We start from the raw sequence: 17,819 nt of genomic DNA, 5'->3' as shown, positions 1-17,819 counted from the left end.
AACACTATCACCATTGTTTATGGACTTGGCTACTTCCTGGGAGGATGCCCCAACAGTATTATTTTAATATTTGTTTCCTGCATCATGTAAATGCTTGAGAAGAAACCCAAGCTGTGCAAAGTGCAGAAGTGTTGGTGACAAATCCACCAACACTTAGCTAACATGCAGTTCTTGGGCAAAAAAAACCTCAACAAGCTTTATTTTACGCATCTGATAATTTTTGATACTCGGTAACTTTTAGCAGTTTCTGATAGGACTCCAAACAAAAAAAAAAAAAACAGGGACACATTTTCTGGTCAAGCAGAGTCCATTGTAACATTATACTGAAATCTGGAATACCCGGTGATAAAGAAATGGCCCATTTATTTTGCTAGAAAATTCTCTTCTATTGTCTTGAGCCACTTCAGGCCTACCTGAAGAGGACTAGGAATCTGAAGTAAATGGCCTGCTCCACCACATCATATGTTAGTTGCATTTAGCAGATTTTTATTCACCAGGTAATTTAATAAACGTGTTCAACTCCAGCCTATCACACAGTAGACACATGGCAGCAATATATTTTTAATGATTCATTTTCCTTACTACCTCGCCTCCTGTAATCGTAATACAGAACCCACCACACCTACTGGACAGTGCCCCAAGAATGCCATTGCATTGGGTATTAAACCAAAACCAACCTTGGATGGGGTGCAAGTTAACACTGGTAATACTTTATTAAAAATAAAACATAACAGCTTACATGTAATTTGGTACAGTATTGTCCATTATTGAAACTTAAACCAATGATCTTACAAAGTCATTTATTAGAAACTTACATAGCATGCATTTTCTTCTCAAAAGCTTAAGCGAAGAGAATTTCAGATTACTTAGCAGAAGTAAAATACTGTCTTATTTGAAACATTGTTTACTTGTCATATGTAACAGTAATTTTTATATTTTAACATACTTTATAGGCAGTAAGTACATGTATACATGTTGATGTTTTGAGGTCTTCACTTACTTTCTTGAGGACAGGCCACAAAATCTTTTTTTTTTTTTTGCATTTCTAACACTTTAGCGCTCAATTTTGATTCTGAGTTTAAGTATGATAAAAGCCACAAGGCGGAAAATTATAAAAAATACCGCCAAGATAATAAAATCTATATACACATCAGTAATTTCAACATCAAGTTCTTTCAACATTGTTTCTGGTTTCTGAAAAAAACAAGTTTGACCTTCTGGACAGTGGAGATCTTCTCGATCAAATCCATATATGCTCAGTAGTATTCCTTCAAACCCGAACCTTGGATTAAAAAAAAAAAATCTTTAAGTTGCTTAAAGTGACCTTAAAATATTAAATTATCAATCTGATTTAAATTGGGAGTAGGAGGAAGGAAATGGTGACATAATCTTCATCCAAACTAGAAGGAACTTCTGTTAAACTTTCTTACAAGCCTGCTCTAAACTTTGGCATCAGTTATGCACAACATCCGAAAGTAAGATGATGTAGACTGAAACGCCTCCAAGACGGGGACGGGAACGGGGGGCTGCGTCATGTTTGGACTTATGTTTCACTGTCATTTTGTTCTTCCAATCCTTTAAATAGTACAAGTCCATAGATTTACACACTCAGAAAGTCAAGTTGCAGATTGTGATTTTGGTTCCTAGTACAGTGGACTTTGCAGATGCCATTGAAACGCTGTTGTTTTAGTGACTGCACCTGTACAGTGTGGACAAGGAATAAACTGAAATGAACCTTGTCCTTGAATTTTCTGTGTGGTTGACCTACAAGTCATTTAGTTATGGCTGCATCTTCTTGCTTTCTTGATCTGCATCTGCTATGGAATATTGGCAAATCAAAGCCATGTATTTACTTTAGTCCCCGGATATTTTAGAGCACCGCCATTTTAGTAAAGACAGATGCTTGTACAGTGCCTAATAAAATGTATTCACCCCCCTGGAAGTTATCATATGTTATTTTTTATACAACATATAGTCTTTAATGTCAAATTCAAAACAATCTCTGCAAAGTGGTTTAAATTACAAAATAAAACACTTTTCATGTAATTTACAGCAGGTATGCATCACCGTGCATTTTGATTCTGTGATGGTGCTCAGACATACACTAAGTCATGCTAACCGTCTAATCTGCTTTTTTTATTGTAAAGGAAATGTTAATACCAGGCATATGCGCAGGTTGTCACAAACATGGAGACTCTCAACTGGAAGAATTCTAGTCTATTCTCCATTCTCTTTATTGAGAAAGTCAGTCAGTCAGTCATTTGCCAACCCGCTATATCCTGACACAGGGTCACAGGGGCCTGCTGGAGCCAATCCCAGCCAACACAGGGCACAAGGCAGGAAACAAACCCCGGGCAGGGCGCCAACCCACTGCAGGGCACACGCGCACATACACCAAGCACACACTAGGGACAATTTCAGATCACCAATGCACCTAACCTGCATGTCTTTGGACTGTAGTTAGGATTTAGCGAAGTTGGATAATGGATGGATGGATGGATGGATGGTTGTGGTTTTCTTCTTTAAAAAATTTAGTTCAGTATTTTTCAAGTCAAAAGTAATTTCTCGCCACATTAAATTGCGTTGTAAAGTGAAGCATATTTTATAAATTTTAAAAAATTGTGAACCAGCCTGCCTGGAGTTTGCATGTTCTATCCATGTCTACGTCTGGGTGCTACGTCCAGAGCCTTGCAGGTTACATGCATTTGCAATACTAAATTGGCCCTAGTGTGTGCCTGTGTGTGCTTTGTGTGCGAGTGTGTGTGTGAGTGTGTGTGTTCGCCTAGCAACGGACTGGCATCCTATCCCGGGTTTGTTCCTGCCTTGTGCCCTCTGGTAGCTGGGACAGGCTCCAGCAGACCTCCACAACCCTGTCCAGGGCTAAGCAGGTTAGAAAGTGACTGACCTGATTGATGAGCCTGCCCTTGTATTTTATAGTGGAGCTAAATGGGTTCCAGTGTCCCATTTTTGAAGAAAAAAGCAGCTTTAAAACCTATAGAATGTGTCCACTTTGAAGTTATAAAGGACTTCTGAGAGATGCCTATGTCTACAAAAGTAAACTAAAAATATATCTTACCACAGATTTTTGGTAACATATGTATATGTGTAAAAAACGCAACGTAGCACAGGAAACACAGAATAAATACTGAACAACGCACTAAGCAAGGACAGCTGAATTAACCATTTATGAGACTGATAGCCTGTAGAAAGAAACTGTCTGCTTGAAGTTTTCCACAACTGACATCTTATTGTTAAGTATTGAGAATACCAATAATAATATTGATGGGCCATCCCTATATAGTTTTAAGCAGGTTTAACTCCAGTCTGTTCTGACCAAATCAAACTGCCATCTGCTCAACCTCCCTTCTGTATACAAACTCATCACCATTTCTGATGGATCCAATGATGGTTATGCCGTTCACATATTTGAGGAGTTTGACAGAGGTCTTTAGAGGTGCAATCAACAGTATGGAGGGAGAAAAGTAAAGAGGAGAGCACATGCTACCTGTGGGTACCTGTGCCAGTTAGGTTTCTCCAATTTTACATGTTGATTCCTCTTTGTCAGGAAATTGGTAATCCACTGACAGGCGGAGGCAGGGACAGAAAGCTGGGAGAGTTTAGAGTAGAGGAGTTCATGAATGATTGTGTTAAACACTGAGCTGAGCAAACAGAATCCTTGCATAGATTCCTATGTTGTCAAGATATTGCAGGATGTAGTGAAGACCCATCTGGTCTGTACTTGCAATACTTCTATTGCACTATTATATTGTATTGAGGATTACTTGTGTTCTGTTCTGTGTATTGTATTGCATTTACCCAACCTAAGGGGTCTCTCTTTGAGCCGCCTTTCCCAAGGTTTCTTCCATTTTTTTTGAGGAGTTTTTCCTTGCATTTGAGAGTCAAGCCTGGGGGGCTGTCAAAAGGCAGGGCCTGTTAAAGCCCATTGCGGGACTTCTTGTATGATTTTGGGCTATACAAAAAAATTGTATTGTATATTGACTGCATCATCCACTGACCCGTTTACTTGAACAATACTTGATAACATTTTTTATTTGAAAAATGGAGGCTTTTTTTCACAATGGGACCCTGGTATACATTAGCTCCACTATAAAATGCAAGGGTGGGATAGTTATTTCTTTAAATTTTAAAATATACTTAACTTTAGAACACAATTTAATGTGGCAAATTAACACGTACAAAGCTTGTAAAGAAGTAACTTGACTTTAAAAATACCAAGCTTATCCTTTAAACAAAGAAAAAAAATGCGTGCGCAAAATTCATGTAATTCTAATTGACCAGTGAAGGAGACATGATGGTTTCCCCACAACAGTTTCTACTAAAACCCAACCCAGCTCTTCCTATAGCCTCACACTATGCTCAAACAGTGGTAACATGTATCACCAGGCCTATGGGTATGTGGCCAAAGGTTACTGTATTGTCCTCATGTCACTGTCCAGGGGGCTCATGTATAAACGGTGCGTACGCACAGAAATGTTGTGTACCCCGATTTCCACGCTCAAATTGCGATGTATAAAACCTAACCCACGTATAAAACCACGGCATCCTGAGTCAAAGCAGTGCTACTGTTCCTGTGTGGTTATCCTTTCTTTTTTAGATCCACATCCCTGATGCGGCTTTATAAATACACTGAAATTAACCGCATATTGTTTATTAGTTTAATGCATCTGATTGTAATTTACCTGTAAAAATATAATGGTCAACGGAATTGTCAAACTATTCTAAATACAATAGCTGCTTTAGCGTTGTTACTCTCACTGCACCTTCTTCTTCTTTCAGCTGCTCCCGTTAAGGGTTGCCACAACGGATTATCTTTTTACACATTACTCTTACTTCGCCACTCAGAGTATTTATATCACTGTATCTGAGTGGGGAATCACAGATCTACAGAAGCTGAGAGAATTATCGGTATACAGCATCAAGCACATGCTGCCCTCAGCCATGCTGCCTATTGAACTGCTCTCACACGGCAAAAGTTTCTAAGCCTGTACAGACCTCGTGGTTCAGAAACAGTTTCATCCCAAGAACTATAAACGCACTCAATCAGTCCATCAAGTGCTCCTTGCAGAATTGCTTGTACTTATAAGTACAATCACCTCACTGTAAACTTGCACTACAGTTATAATATTGCATAACCTGAGCCACTTTATAAAGCGCGTATTTACATATGATGACGATATCATTTTAAGATGAAATGTAGCAAAATATGTTTATTATATTATACACATAAAACTTTAACTTCATTTAAATAATCTATATTGTTAATAACTAAACATGATAGGACACAGTGGCGCAGCGCTAGCTAGGAGCTTGCGCTCAGTTCACGGATTGTTCCTGCCTCACGCTGTATTCTTGCTTGTGCTGGTGCGACACTGGAAGGATAGATGGATAGAATAATTTAACATGTACTACAACAATATTTCAATGTTCCTTAAAAGTTTTGAAGAATCGGCATTCTAAGCTTACAGATGGCTTAACATCTATTACAGAGCTGATTGTGTGGCGATTGGGTATTTGGAGAAAGAAAGGTAAGGACAGGAATTAGGGGTTAGTACGTTTGAAAGAGTACTGTTACAATAAAGTATTTCATCGAAGGTCGCACATGGTGCAGCAAGTGCATGACACATGAACAATCACTGTGCCACCGTGTTCCCATGTTTAAAAACATGATTTAACTCCTATCATCATGAAAATGATATCATGCATACATCTCAGTATTTTAATTATTCAGAGAGCTGTAATATCATGAATGTAATGGAGGAAGAGAAAGCCCGGAAGCATGTAATGATTCACACACACAGAGCACATAGAAGATCAAATACAAAACAAAGCAGTTAACATGCTACTTTAGTTACGATGGGATTTAAACGATTTTAAGATTAAGTTTATGATGTTCTACTTTAATGACAAAATAAACTATGTGATTAAAGTGGAAATCTCGAGATTAAAGTTGACATTTTGTGCTTTTTTTCCTACTGTGTGCCTAATTTTTTTTGGTCTGTAACCTAATAAGCTTTCACATGACACTCACCGATGGGCTATAACTCACCTTTTCATGGCAACTTTGATATCTGACAACTTCTTTTTTATTTCGGGCACTGTGCGACTTTGTGAACTTGAGCTTTCAAGTTTCTCCGACACTGTCACTCGATCAACTTCCTTTTGTTGATTATATCACTGTTTAAACCAACAAATAGTATGTTTTTTCTTGCCTCAACTTGGTATTCGCTGAAATTCTTCTATTTTCCCCCGTGCTTTTCCCATTGTCTTTTCACAGAAGGCTGAGCTTAAGGGCTATTTATATTGATTTGCATATTCAAAGAGGCGTAATTCTGGGAAGAGTTGGGGTGGAACAGCAGGCGTGTGCACATGTGTTACTTTTAACGCTGACCGGGATTTATGTAGGAAGAACGTGGAAGTTTGCGTACGCACAGATTTATGCATCTGGATTTTTCTGTGCATACGCACATTCCCGCTTTTGTGCTTACGCCATGTTATAGTGTGAGTTCTACATGAGGCCCCAGGCACAGTGAAAAGTCCATTCCTAGAAAACAACATAAAGCACCACATGAAGTTTGGAAACCATTTGTAAACACTCAACACCTATGTCAAAAAACAGCAAAAACATTCTCCGAATGATTTGATTCCTAAAAATCTCAAAGGACTAGGGAAAATTAAGCTGAAATGATTCCATCGATTACAGAACTCACTTAATTAGGTTCAGGATCATAGAAGTCTACATCTGTTGTTTGTTTCATAACTCAAGCTACAAACTTTTATCTGGATATATGAATACTTCTCTGCATCATTAGGTCAGGTAACGTCCTGTATATGTGATCAAGAGAAAACAAATCGAGTACACGTGTCTAAAAAAACATTGACAGAATCTTATACTGTCTCGTTATAATAAAAATGTCTGCCAAAATGCACCATTGGATTGACATTTTTAAACATATACTCTGTCACTAGCAAGAGAGTATAATACCTAAGAAAACTGAAATTGTGTGCCTTATTGCAGACAATGACAGTTAAGAATCACTGTTAAGGCACAATGCCTGTACAATGTACTGTAAAATGCAAGGCTACTCGCTACTCATGCTTCACCTGCAACAATGCCTATAGCTGCATTAGAAGCAAGTTTTTAGCATAAAACAATCCATGGGTTGAATGGTAGTGGGACATCAACTAGGAGGAAAACATTTATTCATAATCAAAGTGATTAAAACTTTTCATGCCTGCAAAGCACAGTTGCCCAACAAGGGTCTTTAAACATGTTGAGGAACAAGCAATAAAATTAATGCACAAAGTTTTTTAGGAGTTACTTGTGGCAAATAGATCTATGTAGATCTGCTAAACAGATACACATGGACAACAGCACATCAGTGCAATATATAACCTACGAGGAATACACAAGCTCCATTTTGTTTTATTGGCATTACATACATGAACAGAACACATAAGACAAAACACCCTCCTAACAGCCACATACCTAAAGGCAATATAAAACATACAGACACTCATATACTGCATATTGTCACACGTCTGTGCTTTTGGGCAGCTTAAAGGCTCAGAGAATGATAACTTCCCACCAGAACACAAGAGGGCACTGCTGACTAACACCTCATCTCTTCCTCCTTCTGCACACTGGAAGATTGATGGCTATACCACTCTTGACATTACTTCTGGTAACCGCCTGCCTGGACCCGCGTCTTCCTACCAGAAGTCCTTATCAATGGAGACTCTACAATCTTGAGTAGTCTATTTTGGAGAAAATGTGTCTATGTGTCCATGGATAATATCAGCAACCATCAGCTAAGCCTTATCGCACATGCTGGGTTTGACTTCTGTGCTTGTTGTCTGAATAGAGGTTTTATATTATGTTTATATCAGGAAGGATGTTTGTTTCACAGTTCCATAAAAATGCAAGTTAGATTAGATGGCAACTCTACATTGGTCCCTGTGTGTGGACTGGGCTGGTGTTACGCCTAAGGTTGTTTTCCGCCTTGAGGCATGTGCATTCAAGATAACTTGGCAAGTTATGCCTGTAGAAACTCATACTTATAGGAGGTCTCCTTGTTCAGAAAAACCTGTGGCTATAATTTAGCAGTGCTAAACTTTGATCCAAAAGGTTGGGTATTTGTGTACTGAACAAACAATATACTGGGTCTGCACTAACTGCACCATTACTTCAAGAAAGATACTTCAGGCCTTAAACTTTCAAGCCAGACATAGTATCACTTTCCCCTTTTGAAGTTGCATAGGACACAGGCAAAGTATGACAGCAAAAAGTAAATAACAGAAAACAAATGGTTTACTCCACTGCAAACAAACTTCTTCACTCAAACATACAGCAAAGACATGCAAGTCCACACAGCACTGGTCATCGTCCTTAAAGGCTTAATCTTTCAAAACTGTCTGTGGCATGATAAAATAGAACGTATCAAGTAACTAGTTAACAGAAAATAGGACCTGCAAGTTTATTGCTTTGTAAAAAGCATACGAGTGCCTCAGTTAATCATTTACAGGTCGTTTACAAAACAAAAAAAGCTTCCAGTCACAATATAGCATTTTGGTCCTCACTATTGTGATTCTGCCTGTTTAACTAAAGTCTAAAAATGAGACAGGCCTCAAAAACGCTTAAAAGCAAGACATGCACTCCACCACAGGTCTGGACCAAAAGTGTAGGCCTCACCACTCTAAGTAGCACAGGCCCAATTGTGGATCACAAGAATCAAAAATATATTCAAAGGGAGAGAGGAAAACTGTTAAAAGACCCACTCGAAAAAGAAAAGCAAGAAAGTCCATTTTGCATGAAAACTTTGAAATGGTTTTAAAATTTGTGCTGAATGGCCCTGGTCTCTTATTAGGGAAATGCTTTCAAAACATATTCATTGTATATTGTTGTACATACAGTACTGTGCAGAATTAAATAAGAATTAATACCACCTATGTGTTGCTCTTTTGACTGTACAGTCCTGGATGAATGTAAACATACTGAACACATATTGAAATCTAATAAACAATAAAATGTGGTTCTTATTTTTTGCACTTTTGCACTATTAATTTCAGTGTTCAGATGGTTCAGATTCGATACTGATTTTAAAATAAAGACCTTTCACTTTATTTATACCAGTGCTATAATCACTTTTAAATAATATATTTCAGTCTATCTCATGTAGAGGCAGGGAGCTAGATGTTCAATCAATAACTTCATTTTCTGAATACAGTACTTATAATATACCTGTAATTGACACATTATGCCCATCCCGTCTATTTTCATGTGAAACAACCTACAGTAACAAAAATTCAAAGATTCCTGCAAATATTTTATTCAATTTTGTTCATACAATTTTCAAACCACAAAGAAGCAGGGAAAGATCAAGAGGAAGAAAAAAAGGATTAAAAAATGTTAAGCATAATACTGGAATAATAATCTGTTCAGTTCATGAGCCCAGTCTGATGTATTCAATATATAGTTCATTATAAAGCCATGTTGCTAATTGCCTTAAATTCTTATGGATGTTAAACACTGAGAAGCAATAGGTGGCATCATTATATGCAGTTCACCAGCATTTTTTTTTGATTAGTAAAAATAACTTAGTTTTTAGTATTTTAGTATTTTTGATAATATCAAATTTTAATTATTCAGTGCTATAATTTTAAATTTACTGACTTGTTCAAGATCTTCACTATTGTCATTTCGTGATAGCTTTACACAGTATTTTGGATTCCTAGGAGACACAGCTATCACTGCCCTCCCATATACTTTTCCACAGTTAATGCATCAACTACTTGTCCAGTCATACAAGTATAGATGTCTCTCTCTCAAATCAGGCTAGGGAGATTTCAAAATGCAAAAGTATTAGTGAAGTGCTAAACAGCAATACACTATTCACTCATTATTTACTTAAAGTGAGGTTACAGTGGATAAACAGTTGCTGTTAGTATACTGTTTATTATAGAAAAACAGCATGGAGCTGCCACTGCCCTACAACTTAAAGGCCTAACTTATATCTTCTTAATTTGCTTGTTTTTCATTCTTTTTTTTTGGTTATTTTGGTTACTTCCCAAGTCTCAAAGAAATAGTTAACTGGTGTCTATAAATTGAGAATATGCATAGGTCTGTAACTAAGTGTAACTGGCAACCTTTCTGTTGAATTCCACTTAGCTTGCTTTACATTCAGTTATATTTGTAATGGACAGTGTGCTAATAAAAGTGTATATTATAAAAGAACATATTATCTTGGGTATTCACATCACTTCTCATGTTAACTTGTCTAATGTAGCACCTCAGGGTTTCACTGCAAAGACAGACAAGTTCTCTCACTTCCAAAATAATATTTTTACAGGTCTGGTCAGTTTTCTGAGAGTCAATTAACTAAAAGATTATTATATAGTGTGTCAGTGACTATTAAAAAGTGGATATGGGTAAAACGCTACTGTAAAATCTAAATCAATATGCTTTTTTTCTTTGCAATGTCTTCCCCGTGAAGTAAATCAGCCTAGGAGTTGCCATTTGAACTTCTGAATATCAACTAGTGAATATCAACTAGTGTCAGAAACACGTATTACTTAAATATCAAAGACATAGAAATTACATACTTGACATATGAAGTATAACAGAGCCACTGAAGGTACTTGGGAATAGTACTGAATTTCACAAAGTATCCAGAAAACAGAAGAATAGGAACTGCACTTACTGGACCAGCATATGTGGATACCTAGAGTAAAACATCACATAAAATTAGTTTAGTGCACTGGGCAAAATCTCCGGACCACTCAGAGGAATACAATATACAAAATACAAATATATATATATATATATAAAGCCATTTGTTTGTATTCTTCCTTATTCTAAGTATACATTTATTATTCTCACTTATTATGAATATTCAAATTATTCTTACTTATTTTGAAATGTAAGTAAAATCTGAAAAGTAAGTTCAACCAAGTATAACTGAAAGTAATAAACTTAGAAAAGTACTTTGTTCACAAGAAATACTTTTTTTTGAATGATTTGAAATCATTTCATTTTTTTTGTCAGGCACCTCACAGGAATGAGAACATTTTTAACATATGATATGCCATACTAGTTGTCTTGATGTCAAGATGTTGCGTTCTCGGGGTTCCCCCTATTTTGTCCCTCTAGGCCTAAAAAATCTTCATTTTTACTCAAAATGTAGACCAATACTTTGTGCAGGAATTAATAGCCTTATGATAAAGAGTAAACCAATTTTGACATCGTCAGAAAAAATTATCAGAAGGACTTGAAGTTATGCATGCCACATCAGCTGAACTCAGGGATTCACCCCTAATGGAATATATGCATCAAGCAAAACTTAGAACAAAAACTGGGAAAAGGAATATAGGCATTTGGAGTGTCGTTTTATTCTATTTCGAGATTGCGGATTATACAATTTTTTGATATTCAATTCTTTACTGGTGGCCGTAGCCCACTACAAGACACTCACAGAAGGTTGAAAATCAAACTTTTCAAAAAAAGCAAGTGGTTATCTTTTTAGGCTGTTTTAAGGTCAGATGCTATTTTTCAAGTTTTGATCCTTTACTAGGGATTTAAGCCCTCTATGAACCTCCATCAGATGGTGAAAAATGACAAATTTCTATACAATTGAGAGTATTTAAAATTTTTAATGGAACTATATATTTTAATATTTCAAATATTTGGCGCAACTGTCCTTGTTTATTATGTACTGCTACCTCATGACGTCAATCAGATTTCTTACAGACACCCTAAATTAAGGTGGCTTATATGTAATTAAAATTAAGACTTTTAATAAATTTAATTCAAGACTGTGGTTATGGCAGATCATAAAGCCTCACCTGTACTGAATTGGTAGCAGTCCCAATTAACAGACCCATAGACTGTGCGACTAGTGAAACCATTGATCCAATTGCACAAAAAACCACAAAGCGTTTTGGATCTGATGGCTGGGAAGTCATCCAATACACTATGGAGCAGTATATTCCTGGAAATATTGCCTAAAAAATAAATTATAGAAATTTAAAACTATAAACAAGAAAATTCTTTCCATCTTAAAACAAGAAATTTCTTACTGTTGATTTCTACCTCACTAGTTTGAAAATCTTAATAAATCTTTATTCTTACACATCTTTCTGCCTCACTGGTATAGTAAATTTAAATCATCTATTGGTCAATGTAAAAAAAAATAAATAAAAACAAAAAACAAAACTTGTCTGCCCAGAATGATACAGTAGCCTTTGTTTCTGTATCAGCTGTTTGCATTTTATTTTCTTTTTTCAGCTACTCTGGTTTTTCCAACCCCATCTCAAAGACATGAAAGGTTAACTGTCATTTGTAAACTGGCCCAGTATAAGTGAAAGAGGGATTTGTGCAAGTAGTTACTGCCTTGTGCGGAATGCTGCTGGGTTAGGATCAGGCCTCCTATTACTTTCAGTTACTAGCAGAAATTTGGAAAGTGGATGAAAGGGTGGATGGATGTCATTGTCTGTTTCACTCTTAGAACATGGAGATAAAATTTCAATCAAGGCTAGAAATCTGACCTTTTTCCTTTTCCTGACCAGTAGAAGTAGATGACTCAACATGACAATTTTTGTGTACATGATGTAAAACCTGCTGGGCCAATCTATACTAATAAAAGGCAAAGCCCTCACTGACTGACTCACTCACTCATCACTAATTCTCCAACTTCCTGTGTAGGTAGAAGGCTGAAATTTGGCAGGCTCATTCCTTACAGCTTACTTACAAAAGTTGGGCAGGTTTCATTTCAAAATTCTACGCGTAATGGTCATAACTGGAACCTATTTTTGTCCATATACTATAATAGTCTGCAGCTCAATGGCCGTGGGAGCCGGAGTTGTGTCTCGCATCATCACACCTCCCACGTAATCACGTGAACTGAATGTGAACGCAGTACGTAGAGAACAAGGAAGAGCTCCAAAGAGCGCTGAAGAAAAAACGCATTACACAATTGAGAAGGCAGCAAAGCAATATCAAGCGAGTGACGCATTCAAGCATATTCGTAAGTGCAGCTTCTGCGGAAACAAAGCACGGTGTTAACCGTAAGTTTAAATTAAGTTTATAGACACGCTCCCACTGCCGTTTGTCATGCCTAAGACGAATACGATATTCGCGAGATACAAGTTTAATGAGAAGAACCGAGGTATAAACGAGACTTTGGGTCACTTTGTAACTAAGTTAAAATTTCTGGCGAAGGACTGTGCTTATGCAAATTCCGAGAGACTGTGTCATCATCTCCCCTCCCATTCACCTCATTTCATTCACTTCATTTCGCTCCGAGCTGAGCTCCGCACCTCACGCGGTCTTGCCGTTCTTTTTCCTTACTGTTTAGTCCTCTCTCCTTTACTGATTTATATAAAGGAGAGTTGAGAACCGAGAAACTGTGTTTGTGGAGAAATTGACAGTTAAGGTGAGTGGGGGAGTCACGTCATCATCTCCCCTCCCATTCACCTCATTTCATTCACTTCATTTCATTCTGAGCTGAGCTCCAAAGCTAAGGCGGTCTCATAAATATACCGTGAACTACATACTGTGAAATAAACGAACCACACGCCGTGGCGTTAGCTGACTTGCTGACCAACCACAAGCGTTGCCTGGTAGGTAACCACCCGTACAGTCAAGATTGTGATTCAGACTACGAATGCCTTGAATGTAATTACCCCAATCTACATACTGTCACATAAATGACCCACATGCCGTGGCGCAACGTTAGAGGCTTCGCCGCTGACGCCGAGGTTCAATTCCCGAAAGGGAGTGCAGTGAGTGTGTACGCCTGATGAGCCCAGAATTAGGGCTTAACACGTGTCGCGTACTCTTTAATTTGACAGTAAAACTATTTCTATATATAGCGGCGAAGTACTGCCTTAAAATTTTTATTAAGAAGAAAATTAAACCTTTTTAAACTGAGGGAAAATATACCAATAATTATTTGTTAAGGATCTCTTTGTATGCCATGTTGTCAGTTCAGCCCTCTGGTTGTAATATGACCAAGCTGTGCGCTGAGCTTACTCTTGAGCATGCAACGTACAGTTGGCCATGTGAACAGTAATCTTGTTTCAAATCACACAGCTTGGATTGCTGCTGTCATAATCGGTTTGAGTTTCATGGTTTGTTTCAATTACGACAGTATTTGTAGGACGTATTGAAGAGACATTCGGCATCTGTCAAGCGTTATAAGCATACGACCAGTTTCATCGATAACTTCACATCCAGCTTTTAAGAGTTTAAACATTCATAAACATCAAAGTGTCCACTACTGAAATCGTCACCTGTGAATCTAAGAAGTTTAAGAGGCATTGGCGGTTGTCGAAAGATGTAAAATATTTGGCCATTACGGTACACTTGAAAACGACAACCAAACAATTCAGCGGCAGGCATCAACTCACATGCAGATCCATAGGTGAAGGGCTTAAGCATTTCACTCTTATAGTGCTCCTGTGTAGTATAATTACCTCCTGTACCGTCATCAGTCCACACCTTGAACCTGTCCCAGTCATTCAATACGTAAGACACAATGTTCCTTCGGATATCAAGAGTGAGCCTGATATGGCTGTGCAATATGTAACAAAGAGAATGGAAAAGGTAGGTGCCATCTCCGGGAATGGAAACCACTCGGTAAGTGACAGTTCTTTGATCGATGGTAATCACCTCGATAGACATGTTAATGGGGGTACGGATGGAATGATAAAGGAAATGGGTACCTGAACAATGTAAAGTAAGTCTAAAATACCTACACAATAACTATAACCGTAATAAATGAACAATAAAACAGCGGAGAAGATGTGGATTAAATAAAAAGGCTGTAGTTATCAGCAGGGAGACGTGAATCCCGTGGCGAAGCAAGGAAGGGATTGTAGAGACTAAAGGGACGGACGGCCTTATTTGGGCAGGCAGCCAACAACGTGGGAGGCGTTGGGATGGGGGACCCAATGCCGCCTCACACGGTGACCGAGCTGTAGGCTATGGACATATATATGTACGCAAGTAGGATTCAGTTAGCGTTACAAAGTTACCGCGTACCAAATTTCTTGAAGATGAGCCCATAAGTAACAAAGACCGTAGAAAAGTTCAATATGGCGGCCGACAGTGGCATCATACCACCGAAATAAGTACGTACATTGGTTTCGGTTAGCGCAGGGAAGCCGCCTACCAAATTTTGTGAAGATGGGGCCATAAATAAGAAAGTTCAACATGGTGGACGTTGTTGACCATTATGACCGTCACGCTTAGAATTTCGAAATGAAACCTGCTTACTTTGTAAGTAAGCTGTAAGGAATAAGCCTGCCAAATTGCAGCCTTCTACCTACACGGGAAGTTGGAGAATTAGTGATGAGTTAGTGAGTCAGTGATTGAGTGAGTGAGTGCTTTGCCTTTTATTAGTATAGATATATACTGTACACATATCCTATATAAAAGCGGTCGAGTGTCCTTCCGTCCCGTGCGTGCTACGCAGGCGCGGAGTTTCACACACGCCCCGTCCATTTTGCAATGCACGATGGGATTTGTAATTTCGTTTTTCCAGGTAAAAGATGATTTTTTACTTCAGACGGTGCGAGTAGCACGGAGTTTCACACACGCCCCGTCCATTCTGCAATGCACGATGGGATTTGTAGTTTCGTTTTTCCAGGTAAAAGATGATTTTCTACTCCAGACTGTGCGATATCTTCTTCTTTCTTACTATATAAAAGCGGTTGGGATTGTCCTTCCGTCCCGTGAGTGGAAAGCATAGCGGTAGTCCGCTTATCATAGACTTACTACTTGCAGCTTGCGGTACGAAGCGACATGATGTGAGCAGAGTTCTGGTGCTCCCATCGTTCCTCCCATCGTTCCCTTGCTTTTGTGCGTGATGCGCTGGAAAAATAGACAAAATTATGTCTCTGGAAATAAGTAATGTTGATGGAGTACAAATGCCTCACCGCGTAGTAAATATCAGGGGGGTTCAAAAGGGCGACCTCAATATAGAAAAAAAGTTTAAATTTCATTACAAAAATAACAAACTACGAGTATTAAAGTAATACCGCTCAAATGCAATATAACCAAATTAATGAGTTTGTATAAAATATCAAATTGATCTACATATTGAATTTCCTTAAGAAGTGTTCAACTTAAAAGTCGGTCGCCTTAAAAGGCAGGTCAGCCTAGTATTATATATACACATACATACTGTACATATATCAGCGCTTCCCGATTCATTTTACCCTCCCATCCCCTGTGACGGACGAGGCCGATTTCACTCCCTCTTGGTTTGAGAAGAAGTATGAAAAAGTATGAGGTTAGCGCAGAAAAACAGATCACCAATTGAGGCTTTATGAATAATGGATACTTTATTCGCCATCAGTAATTGTTTTGGTAAAGCCATACTCAGTGTGATCCTCCTTCCATTTTCTAACTTTTTTGCGACTAGCCATGATTAAATGAACGGTAAAAAAGTAAGAGCAAAGCGACGGTGACTTATTGAGGCAGGCACCCGACAGTACAATAGCGTGCGGGCTCGATGTAGTGCCCGTCAAGTCGATTTAAAATGTGCAATAAGATTCGAAAAAATGTATCTTTTTAAGTTCTATTTGGATATAAGTAGGTTCTATTTAGTCGACAGAAATATCTTTGGTAGGAATGTTAATTGAATTTAGTCTTTAAATTTCTATGGTGAAGAAAAAGTTATGTAATGATGACTAAATTTAACTTACATTCCTACCAAAGATATTTCTGTCGACTAAATAAAAATTACTTATATTTAAAATTTAACTAGAACTTGAACAGATACGATAGTTCCTAATACCCATGCAGCACTAAGAGCACGTAAGAGCGGAAGTCAATGGATAGATAAATTAAGATTTTGTACAAATAATGTTTTTCATTTTTCTTCCTTGATGGATTCTGGCTCCCCCTGCAACAGCTGCTCGCACACCAAAGGGTGTATATATATATACATAATGTGTGCATATGTATGTGTGTATATATGTGAATGTATGTGTATATATATATATATGTGTATATGTATATATGTAGATGTGTATGTACGAGGTGTGGCAGAAAAGTAATGAAACTGATTTTTTATTTACCAAAGTATTGTTTTCAAACATCAATGTTATCCCCTTCAAAGTAGTTCCCTTGGGCAGCTACACACCGATGGAGACATTGTTCCCACTGTTGGTAGCAGCGCTGGAAGTCTTCAACCGGTATGATCTTCAGCATGTCCGTTACACTCTTTTGGATGTTTTCTAAAGTCCCGAAATGACGTCCTTTGAGGACATTTTCAGTTTAGGAAAAAGGAAAAAGTCACACGGACTGAGGTCAGGTGAATAAGGGGGCTGGGGAACTACAGGAATGCCTTTTGAGGTCAAAAATTCTGTTATGGAGAGGGAAGTTTTTCGGCACCATTTTGGCACAGACCTTTCGCATGTGCAAATGTTCAGTCAAAATTTGATGAATGGTAAATCTGTTCAAATTTAATTGTTCACTCAACATTCTTAATGTTAAACGACGGTCTGATCTCACAAGAGTGTTCACACGTTCGATGTTTTCATTGGTTTTCGAAGTCCTCCCTGAACGGTGTTCATCTTCAACGTGTTTTCTGCCTTCCAAAAATGATTTGTGCCAGCGAAAAACTTGAGCTCGGGATAAAGAATGTTCCCCATAGGCCTGTTTTAACTTTTCAAACGTCACACTTGCCGTTTAATGGCACAACGTTGCTCCAAATTCCGCTGTTCCATTTTGAGTGACGCACAACCAAAAAACAACTTTGCTAATATCAGTCACAAAAATCACGTAGTTAACGGAA

At 38.0% G+C, this 17,819-nt stretch overlaps 1 protein-coding gene across 1 annotated transcript in view; it reads right to left on the bottom strand.

Annotated features, from left to right (window-relative positions):
* Positions 1-693: 693 nt before the first annotated feature.
* Positions 694-17,819, bottom strand: part of abcg1 (ATP-binding cassette, sub-family G (WHITE), member 1) — a 69,879-nt gene continuing 52,753 nt past the window's right edge. Inside the window, exons 13-15 of the mRNA XM_039746500.1 lie at positions 11,860-12,018; positions 10,621-10,739; positions 694-1,282 (exon numbers count right to left, since the gene is read on the bottom strand). Coding sequence (XP_039602434.1) covers positions 1,054-1,282; positions 10,621-10,739; positions 11,860-12,018 — 507 coding nt within the window. The 3' untranslated portion in view covers positions 694-1,053. The remainder of the gene's footprint in view (positions 1,283-10,620; positions 10,740-11,859; positions 12,019-17,819) is intronic.

Source organism: Polypterus senegalus, chromosome 2, assembly GCF_016835505.1.
Source record: "Polypterus senegalus isolate Bchr_013 chromosome 2, ASM1683550v1, whole genome shotgun sequence".
Lineage (NCBI taxonomy): Eukaryota > Metazoa > Chordata > Cladistia > Polypteriformes > Polypteridae > Polypterus > Polypterus senegalus.
Note: the sequence above shows the minus strand (reverse complement) of the source record. Positions and strands in the feature narration are given on the sequence as shown.